Source organism: Protopterus annectens, chromosome 2.part2 (genome assembly GCF_019279795.1).
Source record: "Protopterus annectens isolate FY-2018-M chromosome 2.part2, PAN1.0, whole genome shotgun sequence".
Classification (NCBI taxonomy): domain Eukaryota; kingdom Metazoa; phylum Chordata; order Ceratodontiformes; family Protopteridae; genus Protopterus; species Protopterus annectens.
In genome coordinates this window covers 32,883,783-32,898,163 of record NC_056730.1, presented here as the reverse complement: position 1 = coordinate 32,898,163, position 14,381 = coordinate 32,883,783, and the positions used below count along the sequence as shown (strand labels likewise).

The following is a 14,381-nucleotide window of genomic DNA, read 5'->3' as shown; positions in this document are numbered from 1 at the left end:
AGGTTTGTTTCACGTATTTCTGAGTCTCCATTGCTATGTCCAGCAAGCCTTGCGGTTGCTACATGGTAACGCAAATGGAATAAATCCTTTTGAAGTATGGAGCACTTTACTTGTAGCAAAAATGTAGTAGGGAAGTAACTGATCTCAGTTTTCACCATCCTGTTTTATGGCTTTTTTTGATAGACTTAAGATTTTTATTAAAGCACTTAACTTATTAGTTTGAGGGAGATTCACTGAAGTTCTTGTTTTACTTTAAAACACTGGCTAAAATGAGGGTTCCCTGTTCTGCATTACTTTGAATATCTTCACCTTGGAGAAAAGAGGCACCAACTCTTTGGTTATTGACTTAGCATTGGCTTTTAGTATTGACACTGCTTCAGGAAACTTAGTGGCATAGTCAGCAGTCACCAGAATGTAATGGCAGCCATTGCTAAACTTTACTAATAGACCTAGAAGATCCATGGTTGTCCACTCAAATGGTACTTCATTAATAGCTGTAGGAATTTGTGGACTTCAGACTGTAGGCTATGGTGTCACATGTTGGTATTCTGGACAAGCCAAAAGATTCTAGCTTTGTTATTGTACATCCCTAGGTGTCCCTCCCAAAATACGGCTATATGCCACTTTCACCACAAGTGTTCTAAAAGGTTTTGGAACTGTCAGTTAATGCAGTATTTCTTCTATGTGATTTTTACCCTGTACAAGAAGTTGGTCCTCAACTAAGTTTACTTTGGTATGATATAGTATTTTTTTTTTTACATAGATGTACAAAATATTTATTTGTTTAAGGAAAACAAGGTAAGGTTACAGCTGCCGTTTTAAATTGTGTAGTGTATTTTTTGTGTAGTATAACAGATGTACAGATAGTGTCATACAGAGGTTGATCGGATTCATTACTATCAGGATGCCAGGAGTTCTCCCTATTAGCAGTGCATCATAGTAAAGAAGAGCTGAGTAGCTAGTCATATTTTAAAAGCCAGATGAATTGTTGTTGTCATGACAGTATGAGAATTACACATCAAGTCCTGTGAAATAATTGAGTGGTTGAGCTCGAAGTGCATACTTTACATAATTATTTTCATTCTGGCACCTATCTCACTACCCATTTTAAGTATGATGGTTAGTAGCCACTAGAGTATCTCTTTCCACAAGCAATTTGCTTTGAGATTTCTTTGTTGTTGTTGAAAATGGCCCCTGTTTAATGGTCAGAAGACCCAGAAAATGGATTGAAAGTAAATAATTTTTCATTGTTCCATCTTAATGAACTTACAGAAGATCATAACTATTCCAACATTGTGAGATCTTGTCCCTTGCAAACTTAGAGGCATATTTGCTTTCATCACTTGAGATGTTTCCCATTTTCTTCCCACTTCACTGTGATACCCTTGGATCTTTCAGAAGTGCATGTCCATGCTCATGCATGTCTCACTTGTGCCTTGGGTGCCTACAGCTCCTGAAGTAAGATGGAGGGCATTTGTACTGTTCTTTAAACTTGCCTTGTGGTTCTCATTCTGTTAACAAACCTACATTAATGAGCTGAGCCTGTGACATCCCAAGTTGTAAAAACACTGCTTCAGTGGCATACCTTTTTTTCCCTTTACATCTGTTAACTGCATTTCATGTTTTTATAACTTGCTTCATGCAGTATGATTTTTACGTTTGCTTTTTATTAGTGTTCAGAACAATTCCCATACTACACAATTTACCCCAATATTTATTGTCTGTATACAAAACTATCATCTGTCCATTTTGATTTGTTGTGTTTGGTCTTTACAGGAAATCTGCATCGCAAAAAACAATGAAAAGATTCAGCAACAGCAGCGAAACGAAGACGACTACAGATTACATCATAGTGTACAGCTGGTAAGGAAAGTTAAAATCTGCAAAACAGGAGTCTTTGATTCTGTGGTAATAATTATTACCTTTGTATAATGTGTATGTTTAGCACTTTTTGGAACTTTTTGAAGTAGCTGATACATGAGATCAGAAGGCAAATGGGCCACAAAGGGCAAAAAGGACCTTTTTTGGCTTAAACTGTCAATACTGACAAAATAATTAATTGATATCATTTAATAGCGTTATTTATAACTTCTTTATTAAATAATCATGTTTTAAATAGTAACATGAGTATACACACGTTAATAGAAAACAAACCTTAATAATATTTTCCATTGTTCTTATCATGCAGTATACATGCATTTTCTTTTTAACAATTTTCATTTGCTCCAGTATTAAAGGTGCTCAGTTCCTGCCTTCCCATAAACCTCACTCCTCCTCCTTTTGAACATTGTTCTGCATGTATTGTACCCTTAAATTCCAGTTCTTTCTATAAAATATGCTCCTTCCCTTTTCTAAGGATCCAGCCTCCAGTTATTTTATTTTATTTACAACACTTAATACTCAGTTACAATCAGCTTAGAATTTCACTTCCAATTTCTTGTAATTGTTTTTTTTTTTTTTTTTTTTTTTTTTGGCAGCCAGTAACATTAAACATGTTCAGGCTTTGTATGTATAGGCAGTTCAGGTGGTATACTCCACAGTTACACCCATTTGTTTCCCAGCTTTTTTGACAAAGTATTCTATAGAGAATTTTTAAAATCTGCCAACTCATTGCATTCCCAAAAAAAAAAAAAATGTTCCCAGTTTTCTCTCTCTTCATCACACCACCAGCTTTTTCTGTCTACCCGAGGAAAAATCCTCTGAAGTCTACTTGAGGTATAAAAATACCTGTGGAAATGCTTCCAAGCAAGAATCCTAAATCTTTTATTGCAAACAGTGGAGTCATATAGATGTCATCTTATCGTTCCTTAGTCAGTTGCCTTCTAGACTCTATTCCCAATGTTTTATAGTCTCCTCTGACTGTTTGTTGTATGGTTATTATGCAATATTTATACTCCTTATTCATTATCTATTTTTAACAGCAGTTTGTCTTCTAGACTCCACTAAAAACTCTGCCATTGCTGTTGTTGCACTTAGCACTCTTGCTTTGTTATCCATCCCTAGCAGGGATTACCTATCCATCGTTGTTTGTTCCCAATACCTTAGTTCTTCTGCTCATTCCCTCTAATGAATTCTGGCACCATTTGCCTATTTTCTGTACTCCTATTTTTAGTTATCTGTATTGGTAAAATCTCCTTTTTCTATTCCAGTGTTGGCTTCGTTATCATTAAAATCAGTTTTGAGCCAATTCATGCTTAGAGTAGCTTGAATCTTGAATTGTTGACACTACCAGGCCACCCCAGAGTCTACAGTAACTGTTCCTGAGTTTTCTTCACTGCATGTTGTAGTCAACTAAAACGTCAAATGGGCTTTGTTTGGCTGTGAGATGCCATCACTTTATCTTTAGTGTTTTACAGAGTATATATACTACCATCAAAACTTTCAGAGAAGGAAATTTTTTGGTAACATCATGATTGGAGTATGTGACAGAATAAAACAATGCTACAAAGAGCTGTAGTAGAAGGGAAATGTATATATAAAATGATCTGCTTAGTGGAGGATGCACTATTCATCTTCCACTAGTATTGGGTGACATAACAAAGCTGCTCAGTAGACTCCCTGGCCATAGGCTAGGTAAGAACCTTTGATGCCAATCTCCAGACCTCCGTGGGAAGACTTAATTCTGTATTACTTTTAACATTGGCTTTGATGATCCGCTCAATGGCCAGTGTACTCGCTATTGCAGGTGGGATGCACAGGTGCCAGTTGAAAGAACAAACACCCATTCCATACAAGTTATTATACATTGGGAGCAGATGCATGTTCTCTAGATGCCAAAGATGGGGCACCCATAGATTGGGAGTCAGTCAGATCAGGTGTCAGTCTCCTCTACATACAAGGTATCTCTTATTGTGCCCCAATATGTTATAAAAACTCACCTAGGAGTATTATCCTTTCAGCAAGCATCCGAACCATTTCCTTGAGGGGTTGCCCTTCAGAATTGCATCCCTTTCTCCTCCTCCTCCATGTTCTCAGGAGTATCTAGATTTCATGACTTCTACATGCCAGATAATTTCCGTCTGTTAATCGAGACAAGACTTCCTTTATCTGGTTCTTTTCTAAGGAGGCTGTAGAGTAGGGGGCCCAAAATTCAACCATTAGTGCTGTATCAGGATTAACACTCTCAGCAGAGGGACACAAACTTCAAAGCAAAAAGAACGACAATAAGTGCAACCTTGATGCTTTGCCAGAGATGGCCTGCATCTGTTACCCCTGGGCTTCCAGATACTGGCCAAGGTTCTTGCCACCCCCATAGTGCCTTTTTAGGCAGTGTTCCAAAGACCAAGTTGCCACCTTAACAGCTACAAATAAATGCAGTCTGAGGGCCATGCTGCTCAACGCTAGAAGTCTAAATCTCAAAATGCACTCGCTCGAAGCACTCCTTAAAATGGAGAACATCGACATTTGTGCTGTTACAGAAATCTGGTTCAAAGCAGTAGAAAACACCCCTGCACTACCAGTCTATAATTCATTCCACACCTTTCGGCCCCAGAACTTGGACCAAAGCTCCAAAGGCGGTGATGTTTCCATATTCGTGAAGGATGCACACACCTCCTGACTGGTAGTCCAACATAACACATCAGAGATACTTCAGGTGCAGCTAACACTGGGTAAGACAGAAATTCAGGTCGTAGCCTGCTATAGATCTCCAACCATGTCCCAAGACTCCACATTCCTAAGCACCCTGGAGAATATCAGGGTCCAACCTAACACTCTCATACTGGGCGACTTCAACTACCCCTCCATTAAATGGGAAAACTACTTGTGTACCAATACACTTGCCCAGTGCTTCCTGGAGTTCATTAGTTCCAATGCCCTGGACCAGCTCATTCTTATCCCCACTAGAGGTAGCAACATCCTTGACCTGGTCATTACTAACATGGGCGACCATTGTCCTACACCAATAGTCAACTCCTCCCTGGTTAGGTCTGACCACAAACTAATCACCTTGGAAATCCACATCCCTCCCACCCCCTCCCCCCACAAAGGTAACCACCATGAAAAACTTCTCCAAAGCTAATTTTGGGTTCCTAAAAACAGAGGTGACTAACTTCACGACACTCATGCAAATGGAGAATAGTTGCATGACCGCCGAATCATACACCAATGCACTATACAAATACATACACAAATGCATGGGTCTCGTCATACCCAGTAGATCCAAGACGCTCTCCTCCAAAAAAGGAAGCCAATCTGGTGGTCCCCTGCCATAAACAAAACTGTACAACAGAAAAAGGAAACTGATGCGGAATAAGGTGAAGTTCCAAGACTGGAAAAACTCCCTTATCAGCCTCAACAAAAAGTTGGCATCCCTCATCAAATCCTCTAAAGCTAGCTATGAAAACAGAATTGCAGCAGATAATAAAGACAACCACAAGGCCTTCTATAGTTATGTAAAGAATCTCCTCAGCAATACCCAGATTTGCTCTGAGCTACTGCACAATGGTACCTCCTATACCGAGCCAGCAGATATTGCCAATATACTGGCTGACAGATTCAGTGCCAACTTTACCTCCCCCCCCAAGGGACCAATCACAATACCAGTAGATTGCCAGGCATCCAGTATTACTGCTGCACAGGTTAAAACAGTACTGTCCAAGGCCAAGAATACAGCTTTTATGGGACCTGACAGTATCCCTGGCCATGTTCTACATGAACTTCAGAGTGAACTGGCACCTCACCTGTGTGCCCTGTTCAATCACAGCCTCACCTCAGGCTTTGTCCCTACCAGATGGCTCACTGCTACAGTCATCCCTCTCCACAAAGGAGGAGCAATTACAGACCATGGGAACTATCGCGCCATTAGCCTGACGAGTCTGATACGGAAAGCTGTGGAATGCATCATCATGAACCTAATAAACAAGGATATAGAGAATCTCCAAACTCTGGATCCCACATAACACGTGAAAGAAAACAAAAGCTGGATAAACGCCTGGTATACACCTCAAGCGAAAAAAAATGAAAAGACCAATGGTTAGACCACAGCTGAAGATAAAAATGGAATAATCCACGTCAGGAAATAAATCACTTGCAGCTTCACAGTAGTGCCCTTTATAAAACCAAAAGTTGTAACTGAGATGTAGTAGTCAAGGTAGGAAACGGTTCACTTGCAGTTTCACACCACTTTATTAAACAAGAGTAAGCGCTTTCACGATCTAAGTCAGCTGATCGCTTCTTCAGACTCATAAAAACAGTTAAAACATTGGTATTTAAAATGTGGTTCAACCGATGAAAACACATATAGAACTATGACATAGACTAATTAAAATTGCATACATCAGTACATTAATTTGCCTTATATTCTGCATAAGATGAAATAAAATATACATATAACAGACACATTTTATGTAATAATCCATATTACTTAATGTTTTAGTGGTCTGGATTTTAAAAAAGGTTTCAAGGAAACCGCATTGTTCAATCCAGGAGACCTATCTGCTTGAAGTAGTAAAATCCATCTTTGTTCTGCTTCCTCTACCTTATTCCTTATATCACCTCCCCTCTTACTTTTATTTATTATTTCTAAAACCATGAAATTAAAAATATGTTTCCTATCTTCTTCTTCCACATGTTTTGCTAAAGTACTTGTGTCTTTTTTATTTCTTATATCTCTAAGGTGTTCAAGGATATGTTCCTTTAGACACCTATTGGTTTTGCCTATATAAAAGTTATGACAGTGCAGAAGCTGAAATAAACCAAATTTTGTGTTCTGCAGTCAGCATAAAAATCTATATCAATTATAAATCCTAGTGTAGGATGTTTATATGTAGATTTATTATATAACTAGTCACATGCTGTGCAATTTATGCAAGGAAAAGTCCCCTGCCTATCAGATAGGATCATTCTTTCATTGTTTCTGGATTTATAACAGAGTTGCCTTTTTAAGGACCTCTTATTTCTAAAAGAAAAGTTGGGTCTATCTTCTAACAATTCTCTCAAGTCAGGATCCGACAATAAAACATTCCAATTCTTCTCAAAAATATTACAGAACCTTCTGATGTCACTTGAATAAGTTATAGGGAATCTAACTTTAAAATCATGACCTTTCTTGCTTTTAACATCTTCTATAGTATTTGAGAAGAGCGGTTTATATCTCCCATCTCTATTTTCAATGGTATATTTAGAGCTTTCATTTATGTCTTTCTTACTATAACCTCTGTTTAAGAAGTCTTTCTCTAATATAGTCATCGTCTTCACAAAGCCTTCATCTGTATTATGTAAGCGGCTTATTCTCATATATTGTCCTTTCACTACATTTTTGTGTACAAATGTTGGATGCATACTGGTCTTATGTAAGATACTATTTCTCCATGTAGATTTTCTATACATCCCTGTTGTAAGTTCATCTAACGCTGTCTTCTTAACCAACGCATCTAGGAACTCAATAGAGTCCCTGGAATACGTGATATTCTGACCTTGAAACAAGTTTTTCAAAGCACTAAGATTAATTTGATATGCGAGTTGCTTGATATTGTCCTAGAAAATAATGTCTTTCTATTCAATGACAAGTTTTATCTACAGAAAGTTGGTGTAGCAATGGGCACGGCTTGTGCTAACAGCTATGCCAACTTAGCATTGGCTGCATGGGAAAAAGATCATGTATTAAGTGCTAGCAATAAATATGCTGGCAAAATTGTATGGTATATACGTTTTGTAGACGACATCTTCCTGTTGAATTTTTAAGATTCACTAGTCAACATTCCAGGGACTCTATTGAGTTCCTAGATGTTTTGGTTAAGAAGACAGCATTAGATGAACTTACAACAGGGATGTATAGAAAATCTACATGGAGAAATAGTATCTTACATAAGACTAGTATGCATCCAACATTTGTACACAAAAATGTAGTGAAAGGACAATATATGAGAATAAGCCACTTACATAATACAGATGAAGGCTTTGTGAAGACAATGACTATATTAGAGAAAGACTTCTTAAACAGAGGTTATAGTAAGAAAGACATAAATGAAAGCTCTAAATATACCATTGAAAATAGGGATGGGAGATGTAAACCGCTCTTCTCAAATACTATAGAAGATGTTAAAAGCAAGGAAGGTCATGATTTTAAAGTTAGATTCCCTATAACTTATTCAAGTGACATCAGAAGGTTCTGTAATATTTTTGAGAAGAATTGGAATGTTTTATTGTCGGATCCTGACTTGAAAGAATTGTTAGAAGATAGACCCAACTTTTCTTTTAGAAATAAGAGGTCCTTAAAAAGGCAACTCTGTTATAAATCCAGAAACAATGAAAGAATGATCCTATCTGATAGTCAGGGGAATTTTCCTTGCAGAAATTGTACAACATGTGACTATTTATATAATAAATCTACATATAAACATCCTACACTAGGATTTATAATTGATATAGATTTTTATGCTGACTGCAGAACACAAAATTTGGTTTATTTCAGCTTCTGCACTGTCTGTCATGCCTTTTATATAGGCAAAACCAATAGGTGTCTAAAGGAACGTATCCTTGAACACCTTAGAGATATAAGAAATAAAAAAGACACAAGTGCTTTAGCAAAACATGTGGAAGAAGAAGATAGGAAACATATTTTTAATTTCATGGTTTTAGAAATAATAAATAAAAGTAAGAGGGGAGGTGATATAAGGAATAAGGTAGAGAAAGCAGAACAAAGATGGATTTTACTACTTCAAGCAGATAGGTCTCCTGGATTGAACAATGCTGTTTCCTTGAAACCTTTTTTAAAATCCAGACCACTAAAACATTAAGTAATATGGATTATTACATAAAATGTGTCTGTTATATGTATATTTTATTTCATCTTATGCAGAATATAAGGCAAATTAATGTACTGATGTATGCAATTTTAATTAGTCTATGTCATAGTTCTATATGTGTTTTCATCAGTTGAACCATATTTTAAATACCAATGTTTTAACTGTTTTTATGAGTCTGAAGAAGCGATCAGCTGACTTAGATCGCGAAAGCACTTACTCTTGTTTAATAAAGTGGTGTGAAACTGCAAGTGAACCGTTTCCTACCTTGACTACTACATCTCAGTTACAACTTTTGGTTTTATAAAGGGCACTACTGTGAAGCTGCAAATGATTTATTTCCTGACGTGGATTATTCCATTTTTATCTTCAGCTGTGGTCTAACCATTGGTCTTTTCATTTTTTTTTCTGAATCCCACATAGTTTTTTTTTTTTTTAAGGGTAGATCATCCCTGCTCAACCTGGTCGACTTCTTTGAGTCAGTCACCAGAGCTGTGGATGAAGGCAAGGTGGTTCATACACCCTACCTTGATCTGGCCAAAGCCTTTGATACCATTCCCCACTCAGGAATCATAAAAACTAAATGAAAACTCCAGCCAAGCTAAAACTTCCAATGAGTGACCTCCCAAACCTCCTGTAACAGAGGCACATGTGATATATGCAAATGACCCTTATGAACATCAGGTGTTTCAGCTATATGGCGATTCTGATTGCCCATAACTTTTACATTTTAAGTTGTTTTAATGGACAATAAAGCCAAACCCCACTAGCTATGGATATATATATTTCAGCCTTGTTATGACCTTGTCAGCATAGCATAAGCAGAGTGTTTGACTAAGCATAAGAAACATAGGGTTGTTATACCCAGCTGATGTCCGTTGTCATTAGGGTGACTGCAAAATATCCCAAATAAATTAAAACAAAAAGTTAGAAGGTCACACTGAAAAACCAATAATAAAAAACTCAATGAAAATTCCAGCCAAGCTAGAACTTCCTAGTGAGTGACCTCTCAAACCTCCTGTAACAGGGGCACATGGGATATATGTAAATGACCCTTATGATCATCAGGTGTTTCAGCTATATGGCGATTCTGATTGCCCATAACTTTTACATTTGAAGTTGTTTTAATGGACAATAAAGCCAAACCCGACTAGCTATGGATATGTATATTTCAGCCTTGTTATGAACTCGCCAGCCTAGCATAAGCAGAGTGTTTGACTAAGCATAAGAAACACAGGGTTGTTATACCCAGCTGATGTCCGTTATCATTAGGTTGACTGCAAAATATCCCAAATAACAAATTAAAACAAAAAGTTAGAAGGTCACACTGAAAAACCAATCAGAAAAAACTAAATGAAAACTCCAGCCAAGCTAGAACATCCAATGAGTGACCTCCCAAACCTTCTGTAACAGGGGCACATGGGATATATGCAAATGAACCTTATGAACATCAGGTATTTCAGCTATATGGCGATTCTGATTGCCTGTGACTTTTACATTTGAAGTCGTTTTAATGGACAATTTTTAACTCTTTGTTTTAATTTATGTGGGATATAATTGTCCATTAAAACGACTTCAAATGTAAAAGTAATGGGCAATCAGAATTGCCATATAGCTGAAACACCTGATGTTCATAAGGGTCATTTGCATATATCCCATGTGTCTCTGTTACAGGAGGTTTGGGAGGTCACTCATTAGAAGTTCTGGCTTGGCTGGAGTTTTCATGTAGTTTTTTCTGATTGTTTTTTCAGTGTGACCTTCTAACTCTTTGTTTCCACTCAGTAATCATAGAAAAACTCACTAAGCTAGGCATCAACCCTTATATAACAAGGTGGGTTGCAAACTGACTCACAGATAGAACCCACAGTGTGAAAGTAGCTGACTCTAAGTCAGACTGGTGACCAGTCACGAGTGGAGTCCCACAGGGTTTGTTCCTGGGTGCTCTCCTGTTTGGTATCTATTTCTTTGAAGTCCAGGCCAAGATGAAGGGACTCTGGCTGACAAAGTTCACAGAAGATTGCAAGTTGGGAGCTGTTATTAACTCCCCAAGTAATATTGACATCCTACAAAAAGGCCTCACTGAGACCAACGACTGGTGTCAGAACCATGGCCTTAAGCTCAATAACAAAAAATGTGTCGTAATCCCCTTTGAGAAAAACCCGGTTCCCATGAATTACCAAATCGATGGTAGTCCACTGTACACAGGAGGAGTTATAAGAGATCTGGGAACACAGGTTGACATCAACCTGTCTTTTGACCACCATATTGCCACTATGGTCAGAAAGACCTTCTATGTGGCACATCTTATTACTAAGAGTTTTGCATCCATCCTCTACTCTTCCCTCATTAGGCCAATCATCGAGTACAATGTCTCATTTGGCATGTACCTCACTAGACACCTGCAACAACTGGAGAGGTCACAAAAGTACCTCACAAAGAGGATCCTAGGCCTTAAACACTTGTCCTATATGAACAGACTCAAAAAACTCCAACTATTCTCTGTCTCATATCACCTACTTAGAGGCAGTCTCTGCCTGACCCAGCACTGTTAGAAATGTTACATCTAAAGAAATCCCAATTCCTCTGCACCACACACTCCAGGGACCTCAGTTTCATTACAAGATTTTAAATTTTATAATATATTATTTCAAGTGGATGCCCAAGCATCTGGCCATTCTCTAATAATCCTGTCATTTTAAGGTGGGGTACTGATGTATCTCTAGATCATGCAGGAGTAGTTTTATGTCTTCTGTAAGAAACCATTCACTGATATTACTGCTGTTAGTCCAGGTACTCAAAAGAGGCCCAAGAAAATATGTCTGTATATATCATGTCTTCTGACATGGAGTGTATAGTGTAGGATCCTGCACAGGGCTAGTAAAACATGTACACTTCTGCTGCACTAAGTATGAGGCTTATTAGCTACCGTGGTGCAGGATCAGAGTGAAATACTGGAACAGCTTGATTCAAAGCATTTCTGGGAGGGAAAAGTTCTCAGAAATGCAACAGCTGAGAAGGTGCCTATTAAATGAGGGTATGATACAGTGGTTGCTAGTCCCAGGTCTGCTGCTTCAGGTATTGACATTGAAAGGTGCGTGTAGTTTAGAAACCCAGCTGTTTTCTCCAGTGATAGAAGTCAACTGCTTTGGATAAGAACGTTTTTGTCCTCCCTAAAAGTCTTGAAGGAACTTGATTAAAAGGGCAAGACCAGAGATAACGTGAAATGGGTGCCTTCCCATAATGAAAATACTCTGGGAACTGCTCAAGAAAAACAGTCATTTTATTGGAAATTAATCTAACAGCAGCAATCTCACCAGAAATACAACAAGCCTGTCAATGTAGACAGCAGACCAGCAGTCTCAGCAACAAGGATCACCACACAGAACAAACCTTTCAACAACAACCCCTTACAGCTCATTCTTTCATCACATTCACTCTGCCCCTTCACATACCTTAAGGAGGAAGATTCATCCACTTTCTTTTTTTTCTTTCAAAACAGGTTTATTGTTTTAACATATAAGAGAAATATCATAACAATTTTATACAAGTAATTAAAAATAGGTATTATTATAATATTCAACAAAACAACTAAAGTATTTACAAAGACATCCACTACAATCAGATCAATTAATTAAACTAAAATACCGTGCTATTGAAATTGGAATTTTTTTAACAAATTTTGTAAATTATCCCATACAATATAATATGATGTTTTTCTAGTTGTTCTCATTCTAATTGTGCTTATTTCCATATGGCACATTATATTCATAACATTTTTAAATTCATTGAATGAAGGAGGTGTATCTGAAATCCAATTTCTAGTTATTATTTTCCTGGCCACTGCTAGGATAGACCATAACAAGGGAAGCTTAATCGTTTTAACACATTGAGGTACATGTGTGTTGAATAATATAAGAGACTTAGAAATAATGAAATTATCTGTAAAAAGAGCCTGCAAAAATTCATTAATTGACTTCCAGTATTCTTTCAACTTCATACAGTCATAAAACATATGAGCCCAGTCAGCATTAATTTCTACATTACATCTCTTACATAGATTATCTTTATTATTTATTTTATTCATCATCAAAGGTGTATAAAAAGATCTATGTAAACATTTTCATGTATAAAGTCTCCAGACAATGGAAGATGTAGTTCTATAAGCAGATTCCAATATATATTGTTTATCTTGTTGAGTTGGTGGGTTCCCATTAATAGAGGTGAAATAATTCCAGTATGAATCTACACTGTAAAAAGTTTCTTGTCTGATAATTTTATGTATATATGAAAGTTTACCTTTATCAGAAACTTTATGCTGTAAATTTAATATCAAGTAATCAATCAGTTTTGGAATAGATTCTTTAACTGTTATAGACATTAGATCTATTCTATCAATGAGATGTTGTCTAAAGATCTGAACCTCTAACCAGCAAGTTTCTCTTAGATCAAATTCTTGTTTTAAGAAATCTAGATTTTTAACTTTATTATCAGATATCAGCTGATACCAGTACTTTAGATCATTATCTATAGCTAAATGAGCTCCTTCAGAAGTAGATGACATAAGCATACCCTGAGTATACATTATAGGAATACAATAAAATTCCATTCCCTATACTTAGGGTGCATGAATATAAAGTTATGATAACTAGTAATAATATTTAATGGGTAACAAACCATATGTTTAGGTGTAATAGGTGAAGTACAAAATTCCTTTAGCAACCACAACATGGAGTTATTTACAATCATATTTTTATGTGTTAAGGAGATTTTCATGAAGTGCATACTAATTAGCTCCCAATAATCTTTCCATTTTGCGATATATGACTGATCTATTAATAAAGTAATAACTTTTATAATAGAAGAGATAATATATAAATTAAAGTCTGGAAAAGAAATACCCCCTTGAGACCAGCTATTAGTATGTTTCTTTAATGCAATCCTAGGTCTATTAGGTGCCCATAAGAAATTTAACATTAGTGTATTCAGTTGATTCATCCACTTTCGACAGAGTGATATATAATAACAGACATATGGCTCAGAGATATGCCCTTATCAGGCTGTACAGTAAATGTCTGTGCAACACCATTTCTCTAATCTCTTCCACTTATTCCAGGTACTCATATACTGATGTACTTGCATCCTATTCAGCAACTGCTGAACAGCTGGGTAGCCATGCACTTCATGTGGCACCTGTTGCAGAATAAGGAAAGGGGTTCTTTTAAAAAATATTCCTAGTTTCAAAAAAGGAACGTCAGTTGGAGGCCTGTATTAGATCTCAGAAACTTGAACAAAGTTCATCAGACCAAAAAAGTTCAAGATGTTGACTGGGAAGATTTTGCTCCCCTATGAAATTCATGATGCTTTAATTATTGACAATATTGGATGTATACTCAAATATCACCATCTTCAACGCTCGCAAACATTTTCACATTTCATGTGGGGGACTGCCTTTGGCAGTTCTTCTCCTTCTCATTTGGTCTTCCTGATATGTCCATGTTATTAACAAAATGCCTGGCTGCAGATTTGTTCAACTGAGATTTGTAGGAATCCACATATGCATTTGATTCAAGCTATCTGTCTTCAAATATTTCATCTTTCATTTCAGTAAACTGTACAGTACTTTCAGACTACTAGGTA

The 14,381-nt window shown here is 36.9% G+C and overlaps 1 protein-coding gene across 1 annotated transcript in view; it reads left to right on the top strand.

Moving 5' to 3' along the window:
• The window catches only part of JMY (junction mediating and regulatory protein, p53 cofactor), a 1,751,371-nt gene that overhangs the window by 1,287,526 nt on the left and 449,464 nt on the right, over positions 1-14,381 (top strand). Inside the window, exon 7 of the mRNA XM_044063717.1 lies at positions 1,777-1,863. Coding sequence (XP_043919652.1) covers positions 1,777-1,863 — 87 coding nt within the window. The remainder of the gene's footprint in view (positions 1-1,776; positions 1,864-14,381) is intronic.